This window comes from Lynx rufus, unplaced genomic scaffold (genome assembly GCF_022079265.1).
Source record: "Lynx rufus isolate CCGP_SWC_20201006 ecotype Redwood Valley unplaced genomic scaffold, mLynRuf1.p SCAF_11, whole genome shotgun sequence".
Taxonomy (NCBI): domain Eukaryota; kingdom Metazoa; phylum Chordata; class Mammalia; order Carnivora; family Felidae; genus Lynx; species Lynx rufus.
The window spans coordinates 52,158,906-52,177,538 of NW_025814825.1; the positions used below are offsets into that span (position 1 = coordinate 52,158,906).

Genomic DNA, 18,633 nt, shown 5'->3' on the forward strand with positions numbered 1-18,633 from the left:
CTTTGAGAAGTGTCTATTCAGACTCTTTACCAGTTTTTTTAATTGGGTTGTGTTTTTTCTTATTGAGTTGTAAGAGTTCTTTATATATTCTGTTACAGATCCCGTATTGGATATGTGATTTTTCAAATACTTCTCAAATTCTCTGGGTTGTCTTTTCACTTTCTTAATCACATCTTTTGATGTACAGAAGTTTTAAATTTGAGGATTCCCAATTTTTTTTTTAATTGCTTAGGCTTTTGGTGTCATATGTAAGATTACATTTCCAAATCCAAGATCATGAAGATTTACTCCTGTTTTCTTCTGAGAGTTTTATAGTTACAGCTCTTACAGTTCAGTCTTTGCTGCATTTTGAATTTATTTTTTGTATGTGGAGTGAAGTAGAGGTCCAACTTCATTCTTCTGAATATGAATATCCAGTTATCCCAGAATCATGTATTGAAGAGACTGTTCTTTCTCCATTGAATAGTTTTGGCAACCTGGTAGAAAATAATTATTCATACATACATGGGTTTATTTCTGAACTTTCAAGTCTGTTCCATTGACCTATATATCATTTCTTGTGCCTATACCACACTGTTTTGATTGCTAATAACTTCTAATAAGTTTTGAAATCAGGAAGTAGGACTTCTCCCACTTTCTTCTTTTTTCAACATTGGTGTAGCTGTTCTGAGTCCCTTGCATTTCCATATGAATTTTAGGATTAGCTCATCCATTTCTGTAAAACCTTATTTGTTTCTCATATAAATGATGATGTTGCCTGCAAAAACAGATGCACTTTTATCTTTTCCCTTCTTGTTTATACATATCTTGTTTTCTTTTATTAAATTGCTGGCAAAGGGTACCTGGGTGGCTCAGCGTCCAACGTCGGCTCAGGTCATGATCTCACAGCTCGTGGGTTCGAGCCCCGTGTTGGACTCTGTGCTGACAGCTCAGAGCCTGGAGCCTGCTTCGGATTCTGTGTCTCCCTCCCTCTCTGCCCCTACCCCACTCATGCTCTTTCTCTTTCTCTCTCTCTCTTTTCTCTCAAAAATAAGTAAACATTTTTAAAAAATTTTAATTGCTGGTAAGAACCTCAGTTTCCTTTAAACATTAGCAGTGATAGTGGGTCTCTTGTCATGCTCATACCTTAAAGGGAGGACATTTTCTCCAGAGATTTAATATTTTCTATAACTTTGGGAAATAAAATTACTAATGAAGTTAAACTTTCTATTCCTAGTTACTAAGAATTATTTTATAATATGATTTTATCGAATGCATTTTCTACATTTATTGAAATAATTATATAGTTTTTGCCCTTAGTGTCTTGATGTGATGAATTAAGAGATTTTTGACATTTGATCATCTTTTTATTTCTGGAATAAATCTTACCTAATCACGAATTTTTTTTAAAAAAGTCAACTTGGATTTGATTATCCCAAGTTAAATTTTAATATTTTAAAATTCATGTTCATAAATTAAACGGCTCTGTTTTCTTACACTGTTCTCACCTGATTTTAGAACCAGAGTCACACTAACTTCATCAAATGAGCCAATTAGCTTTTACTCTTTTTCTGTTTTTTGGAATCATTTGTCTAACATAGGAATTAACAGTTTTTGAATATTCATTAAAACGCCTCTGTAACAAGATTTTTATAAGAGGAATTCTTTGAATATCACATCAGTTTTTGATACATTTCTTAAATCAACATGTATTACAAGGGCCTATCCCTAACTGCCTATTGTATTTTTGCAGATTGGGTTCAGTAAAAATATGGATAAGGTTACAGTGGTGAATATTCCTTACAATTTCAAGAGATTATAGAACAGCCACTAAAAATGTGAGAGGCTACCACTTAATTAAATCAGTGTAATTTGCTATAATAACAGAATAAAAGATATTAACCATACTGTTGTTTTGCTAGGTTAGGTGTTAAATGTTTTAATGTTTTTCTATTGATGATAAAATTGCAATAAACTTGAAATGGAAGTGAATGTCCTTAATATGATCAAGGGCATCTACAAAAAGCTTATAGCTATACTCCATGCAAAATATAGAATGCTTTCCTTCCAAGATTGGGAATGAGGCAAGGATCCCCATTCTCACTACACCTGTTAAAAATTATACTGGAAGTACTAGTCACTGTAATAAAGCAAGAAAGAGAAAAAGCATACTGGCCAAAAAGGAAGAACAACAACTGACTTTATTTGCCAATGATGTGATAGAAAATTTAAGAAATCTCTGAAAATACTACTCGGACAAATAGAAATTAGGAATGCTGTGGAATACAATCTCAGTATAAAAAGATCAATATTTTTGTATTCTAGTAATCAATTGGATTGGAATTTTTTAATTCTATTTATAGTACTAAACAAAAAACAAAATATATAGAATAAATTTAACAAAAACATATGAGACCTCGATATTTTAAATTATAACATTGCTGAGAAAAATTAATCCAATATTGGATTAGAAGGCTCAATAGTAAGATGTCCATTCTCTCCAAATTGATCTGTGAGTTCAATGTAATCTCAATCAAAACTCATCAGGTGCTTCTATTTGTTTATTTAAGATATTGACAAGTGGATTCCAATACTTATATGGAGGTGCAAAACAAAGTATTTATTATATCTAAAACAGTCTTGGATAAACAAAGTTAAAAGATACACTTCTCTGATTTAAAGACTTACTGTAATGCTACACTAATCAGGACAGTGTGATACTTCTAAAAGGATAGATGTGTGGATCAGTAAAAAAGAATGGAGCTTTTGGAAGCTCATACATACACAGTTATTTGATTTTTCAAAAAGCATCAAAGCAGTCAAGGGAGAAAGGAAAGTCATTTCAGCATATTATACTTGAACAACTAGATACTCATATGGGGGAAAAGAGAAACATGACCCCTACCTTACACATCACATACAAGCATCAGTTCAGGATGCACCACAGACATAAATGTAAATGGTAAAATTATAAAGCTTTTAGAAGAAAACATGAAAATGTCTTCATGACTTACAGGTAGGCAAAAGTTTCTCAAATACAGGACACAGAAACAATAATCAAAAAAAATGATAAATTTAAAACTTCTCATTATAATTTACATTAGAGGAGATAAGAATGGCCACAAACACATAAAGTGATCAACATCATGGGTTAAAAAGGAAATGTAAACTGAAACCACAATGCAATGCTATAATGGCTAAAATTAAAAAAGACTGACAACAGGCAAGGATGTGGAGCATTTGGAACTTTCATATGTTGTTGGTGGGAATACAAAGGAATAGATCACTGGAAAAAAATCCTTCTGGAAGTTTTTTGTTTGTTTTTTATACTTATCCTGTACCTGCCCTATAACAGCAATTTTAGTCCTGTGTATGTACATAAGAGAAGTGAAAACACAAGTTCACCAAAAGGCTCATATGAGAATATTGAGAGCAACTCTATTTGAAGGCCCCAAACTAGAAAAAACCCAGGTGTCCATCAGTAGGAAAATAAATAAATGAACTGTGGTATATTCCTATGATGGAATACTGTTCAGCGATAAAAAGGAACAAACTACTTATATATGAATAAATCTCAGAAACCTGTTAAGAAGCCTCACACAATAGAGTCCATATAGTTTGATTCTGTTTAGCTGAGATCTTAGAAGAGATACAACTCATCTATGATGAAAAAAACAATACTGTTTGTCTCTGGGGGCAGGATTAACTGGATGGAGGCATAAGGGGACTTATTGGAGTGAAGATAACATTCTGCATCTTTATGTAAATTAAGATACACAGTTTTATGCATTTATGAGAAGTCATTGAATGATACATTTAAGATCTTTGCATTTCATTGTAAGTTTTGCCTCAAAAAAGAAAAGGGAACTGAAAAAATATGGACCTCTTACCAATGATAAACAAGCCGGGATATTTAGAGCCTGTGTACTGTTGTTTACAGTTTACTTTGAAATGTGTCAAAAAGTATAAATGGGTTGAAGGATTGATAGCTCCTTAAACTATGTGATAAAGCAAGTAAGTGACATGTTGATAGTAGGTGGTGGGTGTGCAGATGTTTGCAATAAAATTCTTTCAACTTTTATGTTTGTTTGACAATTTTTGTGGTGAGATGTTGGGGGAAGGATCTCAGGAGATGAAACCAAAGGGTTTTTGTTGTGTTTTTTTTTTTCAGAAATCATTAGTTTTTCAGTTTATAAAGTAGAGGCAGTATAGTAGAGCTAGAACTGCCTGGGTTCAAATCCGAGATCCTCGATTTACTTGCTGTGTGACCTTGGGAAACCTGCTTTATGATCTATGCCTCAGTATCCTCAATATTAATCAAAATCACAAATCATAGGATTATTATGAGGATGGACAAATGGATGACTCTTGGACTAGTGCCTGGCACATGTTAAGCTCTATTTTTGTCAATTACTAGCCAAGCATAACTGAAATACATATATTTAAGTTTAAGAAACATGCATTTTTTAGGGCTCCTGGGTGGCTTAGTCATTTAAGTGTCCAACTCTGATTTTTGGCTCAGGTCATGATCTCATGGTCACAATCATGACCTATCATGGTCATGATCTCATGGTCACAATCATGACCTATCATGGTCATGATCTCTGTACTGGGTGTGGAGCCTACTTGGGATTCATATTCATTCTCTCTCTCTCTCTCTCTCTCTCTCTCTCCCTCTCCCTCTCCCTCTCCCTCTCCCTCTCCCCCCCCCTTCTGCCCCTCCCCCACTTGCACACACATGTTCTCTTTCAAAAAGAAAAAGAGAGAAACATGCATTTTTCCAGATTTTGCTTTGAAATTTGGAATTACACTCTCTTCTAACATACTTTATAGTTAAGGTGAGATCAGTAGCAGTTAAGATGAGGTCAATACCAGTAGAGGCTATGATGAGGATGGGGAGGGGAAAGGGGGGTGGGGAATGAAAAGGACAGAGTTTTGTACATTTGAATAACAAGCTCATCCTGTACTGTACTTGATTAGCCTTTTTTTTTTTTAAAGACTTTGTGTTGCAAAACCTTTCTGTATGTTCTACTGGAAGTCCTCATGTACCAAAAGGAAAACAAAACAAAAGTAACATGCACTGCATAAAACGTGTGTCAATTTCTGTAGATTGACCTAGAAGCTGAGATGGTGAGCACTGTAGCTGGCATTGGGATTCAAGGTACAGACAAAGAAGGTGGAGCTAAAGGAGAAGAACAGCCCATTAGTTCCCCCTGGGATGTGGTTTTTGGGACATCAGGTATGTAAACTTTTAATATTAAATCTAAGTAAACTTTGCTTAATAAATGTAACATTTTTAAGATATTCTGGGGACATTCATTGGGATTAATTCTAATTGCTAGTTATTTTAGACTTTTATTACCTGTGGTGGTGTTTGTTAATTTAAAAATAAGGCCAGCAGTATATATTGTTATATATAACATTACATGCTTACATGTTGTATTTTATACATAATGATAGACGATATATTACTCTAATGTTAACAAATTTCAGCTTAGCTGCAGTTTCCAGTTAATACAGTTCTGAATATTCTTAAATTTGAAAGATTGTACTTTCAGAACTTCAAATGATTATTCATGAACTATGCTGTTTAACAATGCCCTTTTTATTTACTCTTCATTGGGAAAGAAATCAAGAAGTGATAGCTGCTTTTTTTAGAGTATTAAAATTTGTATTGAAACGTGATAGCTCCTTTTGGGCAATTAAAAAAATTACTGAATTATGTTGGTATTGAATGAATGAGATTTATATTCTTTCTAATTTTATTACCTGTATTAATTGACTAAAAAATAATCTAGAAGCATTCATACCCTTATTTTTCATTGACCCTCAGTGATACTGAGATAGTTACCTACACATCTAAAACCAGAGTAATGAATAAAGAAAGTTAGTAGAATCCATTGAAGATGGTATTAGGAACTAAATGGTTTGTATGATCCGAATATATTTATAGAGTGAATAAGCACCAGTTTAGTTTAATGGCTTTACATTTGAGGTAATTTCCTATTATGTTAATTTATTTATAATTCAAAGACCTTAATTTTTTCCATTGTGATTAACTTTATAAAGCTTTTGCTATTCACAGAATAGTTGAATGAACTGGTACTGCTGCACTTAATAATTACTTAGGTATTTCGTGTAAGTTACTTTTGAGAATTTTATTTTTGGAACTCTGCCCCAGTAATCATGAGGGTTAGGGCTCAAAGGGAGAAGGAAGGGGTTGGGAAGGGAGAGGGAAGAGTGTGTCCCAGGTGCAATCAATGAGGGGTCATATTATATGCAGAGAATTTTAAAACCGTAGTGAAACCAGCTACAGTCTTCTTTGTGTCACCACGCACCCCCAATTCTAAATAATTTCAAGGTTAAAAATATTCATCCCTAACAGGACTTCTCTGTTGCTCCTGCCTCTTTGCCTTGGATACATTACTGAGCTCTTTGAACATAAATCTTAGAGATAGAAAACCGGTCGGGAAACATCTCTCTCAGTAAACTAGTCAAAGTGGGTGAGAATTGCTACTTTGGTGTGCTGTCACCTCCCTCACGGCAAAAAAAGAAATTTTCTCCCCTTAGTGTGTAAGTCCCTGGTGATTTAAAGCTGTAGTCTGTATAGCAGTTCAGTTACTGATGTTGCTATTTTGCAACTTACAACTTGTATTTACTGTGTCTGTTAGTAATTGCCACAGTAACACTTCATAAGAAATCATCCCCAAACTCCTACAAACCTAAACCTTTATTTCTCACTCACATATAGGTTTGGGGTTCAGCCCATCAAGGCTCAGCCTGGGCTTGGTTCCAGGCTGTTTCTTGGGTGTAGATCTGCTCCATTTGTTTCTCGTCCACCTTGGGCCAGTAGCTGTCTGAGGCATATTCTTTTGGCAAAAGGCAGAAGCACAAGAGTGTAAGCCCAGTACATACATTTTAAGCCCTTGCTCATGTCATATCTGCCTACCTACTGTTATTAAGCAAATCACATAACTGACCTCAAAGTCATGGGATGGGAATTGCATTTTGCCTACAGCGAGGCCATGGTAAGGGTATGGATGAACCAAGATGAGTAATTCAGTCTGTCACATAAATTAGAACTTACATTGCTTAAAAACAGGATATACTTTACCAGATACTATATTTAAGTAGCCAAGGAGTACTTAAATCTAGGCTAAAAGTTTTTCACACATTATGGCATGGAATCTCTGGTTGTTTATTTCCTACTGAGAATGCATCCAAACTGCTTTCTAAAGAAAATCTTGGCTCTAGAGACAAGTACCCTCTTGGCTTCCACCTGGACTGATGTGCTGAGATATATGTCTTTATTAAGCTCAGTTCTCAGTAAAGGAAGTGAGTCCTACCTTAGCTCAACGTATCATTAAGAGCATATGGCTCTGCGTTTCACTTACAGCTTAAAATAGCTTCACTCCAGGTACTTGGCAAGAGGAGTAATCTTAAATGCACTTAAGCTTAACACCCTTCAAAATGCTAAGAGAAAATGGTTTTCAAGCATTATATGAAGGACCTGTAATCACAAGGACTACTCTAGTCCAAGAGTTTTTAACCTTGGGTCATATACTCCAGGCATTCCTGGTTAGGCTTTTTGAGGTACTTAAACTTCCCAGAAACTCTATAAAATTTGGAGGAATTGGTCAGAATTTCATCAGAATTTCAAAGTTGTATGTTCCCCAGGAAACATTTTAAGAGCCACTGCTTTAAGTTACTCTAAAATTTAATCTCCTGGATTGATGCATATTGTCAGAGTATGGGGAAATTGGATCATAGGATATTTGTTCTTACAATTGTTTTTACTAAACTGTATTTTGGGATTGTGTCATTCATTAAAAAATATATTGACGCATAAACATGTCACATTCATTTATATCTATATGGGTGCATATGTGTTTCACACTGTGTATTCATCAAAACACGGCCCAATGGGACTTGTACTGTTTTTACTACAGAGATTTGCTGTAATTCAATCATTACCTTATAAATTTCTCTACTAGAGAATTTTTTTCTGATCCCTATATTATTTTTTTCCTAAGTATGAAGTTTAAGCTCCTTGATAATTTGATTATTGTAACTGATTGTATTTGCTTTGTTGTATTGATTACCAGAAAACTTAGAGACAAATTATCGAGCAAAATATAATGAAAACATGACATTCATTTTTCAATATCAGTACAGTTGCATTTTTTTCTACCCTATTTACCTATTGCTTCAATTTCCTTATTTCAAATTTATTTATTAGTGTTTATTTCTTTGTAAGCTACCTGAATCCTTTGTGGAAATAAAAGCAGAAGTAAATGAGTAGAATCCATTACTGAAGTGATTCACTATGATAATTGATCCATATAGGAAAAAAAATCTTTTTAATTTTTTTTAAACAGTTATTATTTTTAAAAATTTTTTTTAAATGTTTTTATTTATTTATTTATTTATTTATTTATTTATTTATTTGAGACAGAGACAGACAGCATGGGCAGGGGAGGGGCAGAGAGAGAGAGGGAGACACAGAATCCAAAGCAGGCTCCAGGTTCTGAGTTGTCGGCACAGAGCCTGACGTGGGGCTCAAACCCCACAAACTGAGATCATGACCTGAGCTGAAGTCGGACGCCTAACCGACTGAGCCACCCAGGCGCCCTGTACACTTATTTATTTTTGAGAGACAGAGCATGAGCGGGGGAGGGTCAGAGAGAGAGAAGGAGATACAGAATCTGAAGCAGGCTCCAGGCTCCGAGCTGTCAGCATAGAACCTGATGCGGGGCTTGAACTCACGAACTGTGAGATCATGACCTGAGCTGAAGTCAGGTGCTCAACCGACTCAGCCACCCAGGTGCCCCGGGAAAAAAAAAAAAAAAAAAAAAAAAAACAACTTTTAAATCTGGGAATCATAAAAGTAAAAATGCTTTCTTTTAAGAACTATAAATGTACATTTTTAGCCAATCTTTTGATGTAGGACTACAGCCTTTTCTTTACGTAGCCCCTGATAGTCTTGAACCACTCTAAATATATTGTTTTGGTTTCTTTAAAGTATGAAGAGAATTTTGAAACCCCTGCAAGGAACTCTGAGGGCTGAAATTTTTTTAACCTATTCTTTTCAGTAGTCTTTCTACACTTAGTTCAACAACAGTTTGGCTTAGCTACTTTCATTAAGTCTTCCCAAAGTATTCAACTTTGTTTTCATAAAAATAACTTTCCATTTGCATTCATATTTAATTGGATCATATATAAATTATGTAATTGTACAACTGGTTTAAACAGATGTGTAATTAAATGCAACTTGAAAGGGACTGACTGAGAAAAATTGTTCTTGTAAACACAGAAATTTTTTTAATATTTTAAAAGGATATATCTGAAATTCTACCATAGTTAGGAATTTGAAAGAGGATGGAATTATCAGAAGGGAAACATGAAATGTAGATCAGGTGTTGTAATATCTTCATATATCAGGCTGCTCCGTAGTGCAGAAATGGACCACAGCACAGCTATGCCTAGCAGCATGGGCAAGTATCTGGCATCTACTGAGTAAAAAAATCAAGTTACAGAAAAGACCCACATTAGATTTCTTTTATAGAAAGTTGAATAGGAAGCAAGACTATACAACTGACCTTTGAACAGTGCAGGGGGTAGGGGCACTGACCCCCTTGCAGTAAAAAAAAATCTGCATGTAACTCTGCCTCCCCAAAACCTTAACTACTAATAGCATACTCTTGATCAGAAGCCTTACCGACAACATAAAGTTGATTAACGCGTATTTTGTATATTACATGTGTAATATACTGTGTTATTTTTTTAATGTTTATTTAGTTTTGAGAGAGCATGAGTAGGGGAGGGGCAGAGAGTGAGGAAGACAGAGAATCCAAGCAGGCTCCACAGAACCAGATCTGGGGCTCTAAATAAACCATGAGATAAAGACCTGAGCCGAAATCAAGAGTCAGGCTGAACCACCCAGGAGTCCCCTATATACTGTATTCTTATAATAAAGTAAGCTAGAGAAAAGAAAATGTCAAGAAAATCATAAGAGAAAATACAATTACAGTACTATACTGTATTGATAAAAAATCTGCGTGCAGGTATACTCATGTACTTCAGACCTGTTTTCAAGGGTCATCTGTACAATCGAGATCCATCCAGACATGGAAAAATTAAAAAGTAAAAGAAGAGAATGAAAAACACAAAATTTTAGACTAGTGGTTCTTTGTGGGAGGAGGAGGGGATATGATTATAGAAGGATGCATGAGGTTTTCAAATAATATTCTTTTTCTTGAACTTGGTGGTATGCTCATGGATTTTTAGATATTAAACTTTGTATGTAACATGTATCCATTTGAATGTATAAGCTGTATCCGTGTGAATGTATACTTAATTAAAAATTGAACTTAAAAAAAAACAAAATAGATTAGGTTAAGAGAATGTAAAATACTGAGGACAATACACAATTGAATATATGTCTGACCAAGAGATCCAGTTAATAATACTTCAAGAGATTAGGGAGGTACTTGAAATACCTCTGATCGTTTTAAATATACATGTAATGTGTATATGTACGTACATATGTATTTTAAATAGTGACTGAATATTTAGCCTAATCATGCCATTACAGTAATAAAAACATAAAAATAACATAAAATTATTTTTACAGAAGAGATTGTTTCATCTTTGTTCATTTTTTATCACTCTAAATATAGTCAGAGTTTCATAATGCACTAAAAATAATAACTACAACAAATTCATATTTTTTCAGAATCTGTGCCATGTTTCTAAGAGATTTTTTTTTTTTTATCATAAAGGTCAAAACCCCTGCTGCTCTCTAAGTACTTTGGACTTTACCTGATTTAGAATAATTTATGGAAAGGACAGTGTGCCCAAATCCCATTAACCTTCCTTGGCCCTTTAATCAGCATTTTCCCTAGATATAATTTAGCTGTTCTTAATGATTGAAATCCAACTGTTTAGTATGCTAGTCTAAAAATCTACAATGTTGGTACTTATGTGCGTAGATAATATGCTTCCCTGACTTCCATTAATATGCTATTAAATACTGTAAAAAACATCCTCTAAGATAATCAGTTGAGAGATTTTTTTTTTTTTTTGAGGAGTAAATTTTATACAGTGGGACTAATGTGTTTTTATTTTGGTAAAATAAAAACAGTTGTTTTCTATTTAAAATTTGAGAGAAGAGTGTTTATTATCACATTGACTTTGTATTTATAAGATTTTTTTTTAAGTCAGGTTAATGAGATACAATTTATAAAAGTGACATTCACCCTTATTAGGTTTAAGCTCTGTGATTTTTGACAAACATACAGTCTTTAACCATTACTACAATCAAGACAGAGAATATTTCCATCATCCCAGAAAATTCTTGTGACCCTTTGCTCAGTGTCCTTCCCACTACTGTACCACCTACTCCAGCCACCAACAGTGTTCTATTTCTTGTTCCTTCGTCTATTTAGCATAAAGCTTTTGACACTCATCCCTGTTGTTGCTTGTATCAGCAGTTCGTTCTTTTTTATTTTTAAGTAGTATTCCATTGTATGGCCATACCACAAACTGTTTATTCGCTAGTTGATGGACACTTCGGATGGCTCTCGTTTATGGCAATTATGATTAAAGCCTCTGTAAACATTTGTGTACAGGTTTTTATGTGGACATTTGTACTTAGTTCTCTTGGGCAGATGCTTAGTAATTGAAATTGCTAGGTCATATGGAAGTGTATGTGTCATTTTATAAGAAACTGCCAAACTGTTCTCAAAACTTTTTCTTAGAATCCCAAGTGTCCTTCTGGAATAATACTGCTTTAGTCTGGAGAACTTCTGTAACATTTCTAGAGACACATGTCTGCTGACATTGATTTCTCTTGGCTATTTTTTTAAGGGGGGGATGTTGGGAGTGAGATATCGGAAAAACTATTTAGCTTTTATTTTTGAAAGATATTTTTTACTCCATGTATAAGTCTGGACTGAGTTTTTTTAGGTACCTTGAAGATGCATTCCATTGTCTTATAACTTACATAGTTTTAAACAAGAGGTCTAATTATTTTCCTAGTTCTTTTACATATAAAGTGCCCCCCCCCCTTTGGCTGCCTTCAAGATTACCTTTGATTTTTAGCAGTTTGATAAGTGTAGGAGTTATCCTTAGAATTCTTGAGTCTGTGGTTTTGTGTCCTTCACTATTGGTGGAAAAATTCTCACCTATCATCTCTTCATGTATGTTTTCTGCTCTTTTCTCTTCTTTCTGGGATTTCAGCTACTTATATGTGAGACTCTGATGTTATACCCAACAGTTCTTACGTATCATGTTTTTTATTTCACCTTTTTTTCTGTGGTGTTTCAATTCAGATCATTTATATTGGTTTATCTTTAGGGTCATTGTTTCCTCAGCTGTGTCTAATCAACTGATGAGCCTATTGAAGGAGTTTTTATTATTGGGATTCTTTTGTGTATAGCATCTCCATTTTACTATTTCCTATAGATTCCATCTATCTGCTTAAATTCTTCACCTATTTAGGTATGTTGGCCACCTTTTTCTCTAGATTCTTTAACATAGAAAGTATAGCTCTCTCAAAGTCCATATCCTACAGTTCCAGATTTCAGGTCATCCCTGAGTCTGTTCTGTTGATTGTTTTGTCTCTTAAAAGTGGAGTTTTGGTTTGGGAGGGGGATGTTGTTTTGTTCTGGCCTTGCTTTTATGTGTGTCTTCTCATTTATTTTATTTTATTTTATTTTATATTCCAGTCATCTTGAATAGAACTATAGAGGCTGAGGAGATCAGTAGTATTTATGCCATTATAACGGGAGGTTCAGTCAATTTAGTCAGAACTTAGGCTGGGCCTTGGTTTTATGATTGCTGTGGTTACTCTCCGTTGATCATAGCTTTCGAATTCCCTGTAGCAGGGGGCTGCTGCGGCCTTATTAGTGAGGGGAGCCTGCGTGCCGGAGGGTTTTTCTCAGTGTTAGCACACTGTCCGCTTTTGGTCATCCTGCACAGCTGAGCCACAGGGTTGTTTCCCTGTCTTGCAGTAGCTCCACAAGAGATAGGCCGCTGCTGTTTGTTATTGGTCAGCCTCAGTCCTGGGGAGGCCCTGTATGCCTGGGCCTCCGTGAAAGGAGGTGGGAAGCTTGTTGGCTGTTCCTGTTCCTTCTCTCTGGGGCAGCTAAATTCTGAGTGGTTTTGAGAAGTTTTCTGCTTCTCCCCCAGCCGTGGGAAACCTATATTGGTGTCGGTATGGGGTCTTTGGCCAAAGATGCCTCCCCCAGAGGTGGAGAGGTTTTTTCTTCTGCCCTTCCTCCAGCTGTAATTGGTTTTTTCCTGTACCATGGGACGCTGGGCTTGGTTGCTTTCTCCTAGTGGTGTGAAGTTTTGCTTCATAGGAGGTTGAGAGATTGTGTAGAAAAACCTATTTACGCTAATGGGCAATTTCACAGATGAAATTATTTAGAGGGTTCTAATCATTGGCTTCTATTTTTGATCCTAGTTGCTTAAAATAACATTGAATTTTTAAAAGCTAGATGGCAGGTAATTTTCTTTTCATTTTCATATTTCATTTGCTGATTTTATTCCTGTCTTATATAATTATTTCACTAATTCTTACAGTTACAAGAGGTTTTGCCTTTTAAAATTCTCCCAAAACCTTTTCAGCTCTTGGCATTGTCTTTTTTATTTTTTTACTTATTTTTTTTAGTGACTGTTGGAAGTCAGTAATACTAAATGAACTCTTAATTTAAAATTGAAATGTTCATGATCACCATATTCTTGTTAGAAGGAACAAAGCCAATACCTATACTTGGTGATACAACTACATGCTTTAGATTTCAAAATCCAGGGTGGATAGTATAAATTATTAATGATTCTTGTTGGCTCAATAGACTTTATAAATGCCCGACTACCTTTTTCTCCCTTCTCTTCCCTTTCATTCTTTCTGATTTTATCTGCAAGAACAAACTCTTCAGCCCTCAGTGAAATGATCAGGCCAGGGTAAAAACTTCCTGAGAGGCAGTGTAGTATGGACTGAAGCCAGACCGCTTGGGTTCTAATTAGTTTACATCTTAGTAGTTATGTGACTTTGGACAAGGTACCTGGCCTCTTTATGCCTCAATTTCCTCATCTAAATTAAAGATACTAATGGTTATCTATTTATATGCTAATAGTATTTATATACTAATATACTTATATACTAATATATTTATATACTAATAGTATTTATATACTAATAGTATATAGGTCAAAAGTTTATTGCACGAATTACTAGGAGCGTTAATATGTGATGCATTTCGAACAGTGCTTGGCACATAGAAAGTGGTACCTAACAAATACTGTAGAAGGATTTGTTATAATATGGGGTTTCATCCTAAAAGTCACAAAGAGCTGCTGGTAAGCTGAAACAAACCAAACATGGAAAGGCAAGGGATTAGAAAAAATACTGGTAAGGGATTATTCAGCCATAGGTTATCTCATAGGCTACAGGAAAGGAAAGACAGAAAGAGTGAATGTAGACACACATCCTGGCATAGAGAGCCATGTTTACATTTGATCTGATCTCTCTCCTGATCACACAGAAAATGTTCTTGGGTCCTTGAAGCCAGGGCTAAGTTCATGGGGCAGAGGCAGAAAGGAGGGAGAAAACTTGGCCGCAAGAGCCCAGGCTCACTTCTGTAGTTCCTCTGTTCTGGTTAGAACACTAATAATCTGGAGTCAGACTTACTAATGGGTTATTATTCCAGGTTTAGCTGTGTGAATTTTAACAAATTATTTAACCCTTCTCAGTTTCAGTTTCTTTATAAAATGGAGAACAACTTACTCAAGTTGTTAAATTAAAGGAAATAGTCCCTGAAACATGCTTACTTAGCTCAGTCCCTCAGTCATAGAAGTGTTCTGGATGGTCATCATTTTTACCACCTCCCTCCCCCCAGCTGTCCTCATCAGTTGTTATGGGGAATTCCGGGACACTGAAATCCTGACCTGACACAGCCTTTGCTTCTATACTTTTTCTTGTTTCTCATGCTTCAAAGGAAATAAGTACACAGAGAGCAAAACCAAACCGATTGTTCACACTTTAATACTGTAAGTTTGGCCTTCATACAGTAAGACTCTGGTTGAACTAGGCCGGTCAATTTGGAGAACCGATTAGGTCTTTGACTCAGCTATGTACCAACGCGGCTCTCTCTTGGCAGAGGGTAGAGGCTTTAACAGCATGCCATCTTCTACTGATTACAGTTTTGTTTCTAATCTTGATGCTTTGTGCTTCTCTTTTCTTACTGCACAAATTAGGACCTTCATATGATGCTAAATAAAAGTGTTGATAGCAGATATCCTTGTCTCATTTCTGTTCTCAGGGGGAATGTCTTAGTCACCTCGGGCTGCCATAACAAAATACCACAGATGGGGTGGCTTAAACAACAGAAATTTATTTTCTCACAGCTCTGGAGGCTAGAAGTCCAAGGTCAAGGTGCCAGCATGATTGGTTTCTGGTGAGAGCTGTCTTCTGGCTTATAGATGGTCGCCTTTGCACTTTGTCCTGACATGGCAGGAGCAAAATAAAATAATTATGAAAAGCTTTTGATCTACTTTTAAAGTGATTAAGCAGAGACAGAGTCCCCAGAATAAATGGGTGCCCTTGTCACTTTTAATATAATTTATGTTCATAAAAATATTTGACTATGAAAAATTAAAATACTTTCCTTTAGATTTCATAGGATAGTAATTAAGAACACAGAAAAAGAGGCAACATGTGATCTAGATTTTTCCGTTGGTCCACCTGGTGTCAGATGCCAGTTCATTTACCAGCACTGTGATCCTGGCAAGTTACCTAACCTCTCTAAGCCTCCGTTTCTTCATCTGTAAAAAGAGCCTAATAACACTACGTGTCTCTTGGGGCATTTCAGAAAATGTAAGCGATAATCTCTATAAAGTGCTTGGCACATAGCAACCACAATTTTTTGAGAATCATTATTATTTTTGTTGTTGTTAAATTGAAAGACACTTGAAAGTAATACAAGTTAAGGAAGAAAAGTTTGGACACAAACTACTTGAAGTTAAAGAAGATAGAAAAAAACAAAACAGCCTTACCAAGATATTTCTTTTAGCATAAGGTAGATCTGACCAAATTGTTTTAGTTAAAAATTCTCAATTATATGTAAAAGTTGCCTCAGAATACAGTTTGAATATATATATATTTTTTAGAGTAGGCTCCACACCCAACAACATGGGGCTCAAACTCACGACTGTGATAAGGAGTCACATGCTCTACCAACTGAACCAGCCAAGCACCCCTAAATTGAAATAAATATGGTAAGGGACGCCTGGGTGGCTCAGTCGGTTAAGCTTCTGACTTCGGCTCAGGTCATGATCTCGCGGTTCTCGAATCCAAGCCCCACATCGGGCTCTGTGCTGACAGCTCAGAGCCTGGAGCCCGCTTTGGATGCTGTGTCTCCCTGTCTGCCCCTCCCTTGCTCACACTCTGTCTCTCTCAAAACTAAACATTAAAAAAATTAAAATAAAATAAAAAATGTTAACAAAAGAATTTGAGAAATAGAGCCTTGTCGTGTTGTAGTTAATTGTAACATCATCTAAGAAAGTGGAAAAGTATTTCTGATATTTAGTAAACAAGGTTATATTCGAATATGTTATATACCCTTAGCTTTTTTACAGGTGAACTATGTTTTTTTGGAAAACTCTCATAGCCAACTAAACAGTGGATTTTTTTTTAATTTTTTTTTTAACGTTTATTTATTTTTTGAGACAGAGCATGAACAGGGGAGGGGCAGAGAGAGAGGGAGACACAGAATCCGAAACAGGCTCCAGGCTCCGAGCTGTCAGCACAGAGCCCGACGTGGGGCTTGAACTCACGGACCGTGAGATCATGACCTGAGCCGAAGTCGGACGCCTAACCGACCAAGCCACCCAGGCACCCCTAAACAGTGGATTTTTAAATAGCAGCTGTGATGTGTATCTAAGTCTAGCTAATCCAGTGGTGGAAATATTTAGGTAGGCTCGATGGCCAACTGGGGCTTGAACTCATGACCCCGAGACGAAGAGTCGCATGCTCCACCGATTGAGCCAGCCAGCCAGGTGCCCCAAAGGAAATACCTATTTTTTTTACAGTATTAAAAGATGGGGTCTTTTCATGATAATTGTACAAAAACCCTGTTATTAAAGCATATAATTTCGTGGTTAATGCTTGGTATTTGGTAGAGTTTCTCTGGAGAGTATATGTCAACTTGTTTTAGCAGATAAAATAAGAACTTAAATATTTACAAACATTGTGTCCAGAGAGGCAGAGGGACAGACCGCTATTAAGAACGCTTTGGATTTCATGGGGCGCCTGGGTGGCGCAGTCGGTTAAGCGGCCGACTTCAGCCAGGTCACGATCTCGCGGTCCGTGAGTTCGAGCCCCACGTCGGGCTCTGGGCTGATGGCTCAGAGCCTGGAGCCTGTTTCCGATTCTGTGTCTCCCTCTCTCTCTGCCCCTCCCCCGTTCATGCTCTGTCTCTCTCTGTCCCAAAAATAAATAAACGTTGAAAAAAAATTTTAAAAAAAAGAACGCTTTGGATTTCTATGAATTTACAGGTAAATTTATAAATAGTAAGTAACATTTCACAAGGAAAACGGAAAAATTTCAGAAACAACTTAAAACGCCGCAAATACTATTTTCTTCAGATGATTTGTAAACATAACTGCTGTCATCTTTTAAACTTCTAAAACATGTGGAGTGTTTGTATTAACGAGGTATGTATATGATAATCACTGTTTATTTTTGTAAAGGTTCAGAGGTCCAAAGAGATGACATTCTCTGGATAGCCATGGCAGGGACTCATCAGATATGGGCACTGCTCCTGGACAGCGGCAGACTACCAAAGAAAAAGTAAGTGACAGTTTCTGTCTCGTGTGAACTACACGAGTTCACAGAATTCCCTCTCCCCGAGTCTCAACGCTCACAGCTCCGCTGTGTGCTAGTCACTAGCGTGTGCTGGGCTGGAGCTCGTAACTGCCTCTCCGATCGTCGGGGGCGTAAGACAAGGTTTGTTTCTGGCTGACTCAGTAGGTTCATTGGGGAGCGTTCCTCTGCCACTAGGCCGATGAAGCGGCCACCGTCTGGAGCTTTGCCAGTCATCCTGGCAGAGAGAGAGGTGGTGAGTCGCCCAGTGGCTCTTAAAGCTTCTACTTGGGAGTGATGTACGTCACTTCTATCTCACGAACCCAAGTCTTGTGACTGCCATTGCTAACTTCTGGGAACCTGGGAAGAGCAGCCCTATGGAGCATCTAGAAACAGAATTGGAGCTGTGGGCACATCTCTAACATGCAGTCCAGACATCACCGCTCATTAACACAAACACTGGAGGACTGGGTGACAGAGCGGTTAATGGCTCGGGTTTTGTAGTCATGCCTCAGGTTGAATCCCGACTCTGCCACTTATCTCTCTGAGCTTAGGAGAGCCCACTTAACCTTCTATCCTTCCGTTTCCTTATTTATATCTACTTCCTTGGCTTGTTTTGAGGATTAATAATATATATGAAGAGCTCAGCCTAGTGCCTGGTTTATATACAGAAATGTAGGAGTTTTGCTGCCACTGTTGGGGATATAAAGATGAAAAACTAGTGTCTCTGCACACTTTTTTTTATATCCTTTCTGTAGAGCCTTGTTTCTTCTCCCTAACACTCTAGG

The 18,633-nt window shown here is 36.5% G+C and overlaps 1 protein-coding gene across 1 annotated transcript in view; it reads left to right on the top strand.

Moving 5' to 3' along the window:
- NHLRC2 (NHL repeat containing 2) overlaps positions 1-18,633 on the top strand; it is a 59,865-nt gene that overhangs the window by 24,815 nt on the left and 16,417 nt on the right. The window contains exons 5-6 of the mRNA XM_047073477.1: positions 5,089-5,218; positions 17,734-17,833. Of these exons, the coding sequence (XP_046929433.1) occupies positions 5,089-5,218; positions 17,734-17,833 (230 nt within the window). The remainder of the gene's footprint in view (positions 1-5,088; positions 5,219-17,733; positions 17,834-18,633) is intronic.